This window comes from Phyllostomus discolor, chromosome 3 (assembly GCF_004126475.2).
Source record: "Phyllostomus discolor isolate MPI-MPIP mPhyDis1 chromosome 3, mPhyDis1.pri.v3, whole genome shotgun sequence".
In the NCBI taxonomy this organism is placed as follows: Eukaryota; Metazoa; Chordata; class Mammalia; order Chiroptera; family Phyllostomidae; genus Phyllostomus; species Phyllostomus discolor.
In genome coordinates, this window is record NC_040905.2 from 205,016,059 (window position 1) to 205,022,058 (window position 6,000).

The window sequence follows — 6,000 nt, forward strand, 5'->3', positions numbered from 1 at the left end:
GAGGGTGACTGGAGGAAATGAGGAAGTGTCGTTTTGAGATACAAACTTCTCATCAGTAGATGAATTAATCCTAGAGATCTAATGCACAGCACAGTGACTGTAGACAATATTGTAGTATAAACTTCAAGTTGCTAAAAGGCTAGATATTAATTGTTCCCACCACCAAAAATATAATTACATGACATGATATATATGTTAGCTAATGCCACACTGGTAATCATACAACAATATAAAACTGTATCAAATCAACATTTTGTATACCTTTAAACTTACAGTGTTATACATCAATTATATCTCAATATAAATAAATAAATAAATAAATAAATATCTACTCTCTTGGCAAATTGCAAACATGTCATGCACTATTGTTAACTTTATTCGCCATGTTCCACACTAGATCCCCAGAACTTAATCATCTTCTAACTAGAAGATTGTACCTTTGGTCCAACATCTCCCCATTTTTCTCATCTCCCACTACCAGCAATCACCATTCTATAATCTGTCTATGAGTTTCGTTTTTTTAGATTCAGCCATGAGAAAGAAGAAAATCTTTCCATTTGCAACACATGGATGGATTTTGAAGGCACTATGCTAAGTCAAATAAGTAGAAATAAAAGGACAACTACTACATAAGTAACACTATTACTTATGTGTGTAATCTATAAATTGCCATTCTTTAATATTGAATCCTCCCTTTTTAGGAGAGTATCTCTTTTTATTCAGATCACAACTTTAGTCCTTTATAGTTTCTTCAGATAGATCTTTCACATTTCCTTTTACTTTCTCTTCTAGGTTTATTCCTAAGTATTTTTTAGACTTCTTGTCATTGTCAATTGAAATTTTTTCTCCATACCTTTTCTAATATAAGAAAAGTATTAATATACTTTTAATACTTTTATATTAACATTAATATAAAATATTAATATATTCACCATTTTGGTGAAATCTTCATATGTTTAAAGTCTTCAGACGTGTATCAGCACTTTTCTAGATATACAAGTCACTTAAAAATGATAATATTTTCTAACTTAATGTTCATGCCTCCTATTTATTTAATTTTTCCTTTTCATTGGCTCAGACTACCATTAAAGCAATGCAGTTCAGTAATGGTAACAGAGGCCATCCTGACTTGTCTTTCCCAAGATACTGGTGGGAATCAGACTTTTATATTCAAAGTTTTATATTCTGGTATTTTTAATGTTTAGAATAAAAACTTCATAGTTTTTAATCATAAAAATTAATATATTTAAATAATTAATCTTAGTAATATAGGCTATTCCTGATAACACTCCTATTTTGAGTGACATCCTGAACCAAAAACTTATCACTTAAGTGGCCAGATTATATCAGCCAAACACAGATATTTAAATACATATTAAGCAGATTTTTCCCTGAAAATTCAAAAACTCTCATCTAACTTCTGTGGATATCAAGAAGCAATGATTAAATCTGATGCTCATTTGAGTCCTGTCCCAACTCCCACAACCTCTGGAACTATCAGTAGAAGAGGATCCTAGTTAGAGGACTCATTTATGCAAACCCTGTATCTTTGAAAGCATCCTGATTAAAGGTGTGACCCAGCAGCCTCTTCCCCTGGGATTAAAAAAAGTGGCTAAGGAGTTGGTCAGGAAACAACCTCCGAAGAATCTTTAAAAAGAGAATTGAGAAGAACTCAAACAAATTAGGCTACATAGAAGGCCCTAAGAACACACGAGAAAACTTTAATTTCTCACCTAGGAAGCAACTTGGAATTTTCAAACTTCTCCCTAGTGGGATTTTACTTCCTATTTCTCTGTAGTTTCTTGAAGTAAACAATCTCTAAAGTCCTAACAAATAGCAGTGGACTTTTTATAGGCTGGAGGTTAGGGAATAAGCTGTATTGATCAAGTTGCCACTCATATCACTTCCATTTCTTCTCCAACCCTGCCCAGGAGGCAAGAACCATGGAGATGAAGAACTCCAGCAGCAGCACTTCAGAATTTATTCTCCTGGGCATCTCTTCCAACCTACAACTGCAGAAACCCCTCTTTGTCATCTTCCTTGCCATGTACCTGGTCACTGTAGCAGGAAATGTGCTCATTGTCCTGGTCATCTACTCTGACTCCCGGCTCCATACACCTATGTACTTTTTTCTCAGCAGCCTATCCTTTATGGATATCTGCTTAACAACAGTCATTGTGCCCAAGATGCTGGTGAATTTACTGTCAGAGACAAAGTCTATCTCCTATGTGGGCTGCCTGGTCCAGATGTACTTTTTCATGGCATTTGTAAATACTGACAGCTACCTGCTGGCCTCTATGGCCATAGACCGGCTGGTAGCCATCTGCAACCCCTTCCGTTATGATGTGGTTATGAACCCGAGACGCTGCCTCCTCATGCTGCTGGGTTCTTGTGCCATCTCCCACCTGCACTCCCTGTTCCGTGTGCTGCTCATGTCCCGCCTGTCTTTCTGTGCCTCCCATGTCATTAAGCACTTTTTTTGTGATACCCAGCCTGTGCTAAAGCTATCCTGCTCTGACACTTCCTCCAATCAGGTTGTCATCATGACTGAGACCCTAGCAGTCATCATGACCCCATTCCCGTGCATTCTCTTCTCCTACCTGCGAATCATCATCGCTGTACTCAAAATCAACTCAGCAGCAGGGAAATGGAAGGCCTTCTCTACCTGTGGCTCCCACCTCACTGTGGTAATCTTGTTCTATGGGAGTGCCATCTATGTCTATTTCAGGCCTCTCTCCATGTACTCAGTGGCGAAGGACCGGGTGTCCACAGTTATGTACACAGTAGTGACACCCATGCTGAACCCATTTATCTACAGCCTTAGAAACAAAGATATGAAGAGGGGTTTGAGGAAGTTAAGGGACAGAATTCACTCATAGAAAGAACAAGATTATGTAATATCATAATTGGGAGATGACCTGAGATGATATGTTATCCTCCTTCCTGCTGTTTCTCACATGGCACCCACAGAAGTCATGACAGGTGGTGCTGAATAGCAGTAAGAACAGTAACCAGGAAGCTATAACACTTGGTGTCTATCAGTGAATGTAGCCAAATATATGTTTAATCCTAGACTAAGTATTGCTAGAAATCTAGATTTTAGGAAAACAATTTCTTCCACCCAAGAAATGGTGGAATAAGGCTATTTCCAAATAGGTTTTGTGTAAGTTTGACAGCAGCTAGTCCTCAAGGAATTCTAAAGTTCAATTAGTTTTCAGAATAAGAAATTGGGTGGATTTGGTCAGGGACTGGCAGACTCTTTGAGGAATGAACTAAGATTGTCCTTAAGGCTGGTTTGAACTTTTACAGATCAAAATTCATTAGATAAGGAAACAGGCAGAGAATTTCAAACAGTGGAAGTAACCCAAGTAGGCAGAGGCAATAAATACTGGATTGTGCCCTGACTGGTGTAGCTCAGTTGGTTGGAACATCATCTTGCAAACGGAAAGGTTGCTGGTTTGATTCCCAGTCAGAGCACATGCCTGGGCTGCAGGCCCAGTCCCAGGAAGCTGGGGCATATGCAAGAGGGAACCATTTGATGTTTGTCTCATACATAAATGCTTCTCTCCCTCTCTTTCTCCCTCCCTCCTCCTCTCTCTAAAAATAAATAAATAATATCTCTTAAAAATACAGTGTTTAAGAAACAGTGAAAAGCCCTGCGAAGCTTGTTCAATTAGAGAGCAGGAAGAATAACACTAGAAAGACAGACTATAGAAAGCAGACGTAAACTCTACCAACACCAAAGTTTTATCACAACGTTGAATACTCAGTACTTGACTCCCTTCTCTTTCGTCTTAATTGCTCCTTCCTCCACATGGCCAGAATCCTCACTGAGATGCCCCTTATACCCTGGGATAAGCAATGTGTACCAGTCAGGATAAGCTAGGTTATGCTGTGTAAAGCAAACAATCTCAAAAATCTTTGGAACTTAAAAACCAAAGGTCTATTATTTACACTGCATGTCCACCATAAAAAAGTATAAGGATGTTGCTCATTTTATACACTCGGGGACCAAAGCTAATGGAGCAGTCACCTTTGTAAACATTAATCACTACTCTGTCAGAAGCTGTGATAGGTTCAAAGATTTTTTGTGAGAAATAGATACTCAGGTTCAGAAGTGACTTACATCACTTCTGACCGCAACTCATTGTCTCCAACTAATCTCATAGCCCCACCCAAGAAAATAGAGCCCACAGCAAAATCCAACAGTATATCTGTAAAACGGAGAGCCAAAAGTATTTGGTGATCATCATTAATGACCATTACACAATCCTAACCACACACAAATGAGTAAGTGTAAACTTGTTGCTTAATTAATCCTTCCCTGATTATGTTATTGTCAATAGCAACAGTATGTAAGATATTGTATATGCTCTTGGGAACTCTTTTGCCTCCATTATTTCATCAAGTTTTTACAACCAGCAGATTTTATGGATCGTAAGCTTGTGGTTAGCAGGACCTAAAGTTGAACACAAGTCTTTTAGCTGCTGAAATAATACATCTTGAGCCATCATTAAAATATCAATAATAGAACAAAGAAGCCCTGGCTGGCATAGCTCAGTGGATTGAGCTCGGGCTGCGAACCAGGCATCGTAGGTTCGATTCCCAGTCAGGGCACATGCCTAGGTTGCAGGCCATGGCCCCCAGCAACTGCACAATGATGTTTCTCTCTCTCTTTCTCCCTTCCCTCTCTAAAAATAAATAAATAAAACTTTTTTAAAAAATAGAACAAAGAAATGATCATTGATTGTTCTTGTAGATATGTTCTCTTTAGAGAATGGTTGACTAAACCATTCTCTAAAGAGATATTTTTAAAGAAGAAATTATTCACTTTTGGAAGACTGTATGTTTCTAGAAATTTGTCCATTACAAAGGGGAAAAAAATTAGGACAACTCTAACAGAATAACAATAAAAAAATATTTAAAAAAGAACTAGTTTTTTGAAATACAGCAAAATCTGAATTTAAAAATAAAAAGAAGATATGAGTAATGGAGGCTAGGCCAATTTATTCAAATGTCTTTTTATCATCACCTGTGGACATGCTTATTGATTTTAGAGAAAGGGAAGGCGAGGGGGAGAGGAGAGAAACGTTGATGTGAGAGAGAAACATCAATCAGTTGCCTCTGAGATGCACCCCAACTGGGAACAGAACCTGCAACCCAGCATGTGCCTAACCGGGAATCAAACCTGCGGCCTTTCGGTTTGCAGAGTGATGCTCCAACCAACTGAACCACATTGGCCAGGGCCTTTATTTTTTCATTTTTCAAATGAGAACAGGAGGAGTTCCACTTAAAAGAAGAACAGTTTTGTGAAAAAATGTCAAAAACCTGGCAACAAACTCAAATGCCCACCAACGTTAGAATAGATAAACACATTACAGTACAACCCCACAATGGAATGTAAGTCCACAATGCCACAGGTGTAATCCTAAAATCCAAAAACGAAGGAAGGAATTTCAGAGCGTTTCAGCAAACTCATTTTGTCACATGTGGAGTGATATATGGCTATTTAAAAATATGTACTTATCATATTTGGTATGATATTCATATGTGAAGGTTTACAGTGAACTCATTTTAGCAGGAAAACGTGACCTGAACTTACATGAAGCTATTAATAGTCTGTATTAGTTGAACTTAGTGTGACTCAGCTGTGGAAATACTATGTATTTCATGATGGAGTCCTCCCCCAGAAACTGCTCAGGAATCCTCGACAACATACACATAACCCCAAATCCTAAAGTTCTGCGACCTGAAAGTCAGCAGGGGGCGCGACTTGAGAATGAGCAGCGGTGACCTCCGTGAGACAACAGTAGACCAGAACGCGCTTCGGCTCCGTGCATCCACCGGAATAAATCTCAATGGATAAGGTTGAGCGAAACAAGCAATTTACGGAAGGCTACAGAAAGTTTAATTCCCTCCAGAAAAAGGGCAAAAGGGGGCGAATCCAACCACTACCGCACACAGTTAAGACACCTACGTACGCCAGACGGCAAGCGAGCC

General features: G+C 38.8%; 1 protein-coding gene across 1 annotated transcript; it reads left to right on the forward strand.

The window, feature by feature from the left end:
* The first annotated feature begins 1,912 nt into the window (after positions 1 to 1,912).
* LOC114511135 (olfactory receptor 1L4) lies at positions 1,913 to 2,912 on the forward strand. The gene has a single exon (XM_028529807.2). The coding sequence runs from the start codon at positions 1,944 to 1,946 to the stop codon at positions 2,877 to 2,879; it is 936 nt and encodes a 311-aa protein (XP_028385608.1). The 5' UTR covers positions 1,913 to 1,943; the 3' UTR covers positions 2,880 to 2,912.
* Positions 2,913 to 6,000: the final 3,088 nt, after the last annotated feature.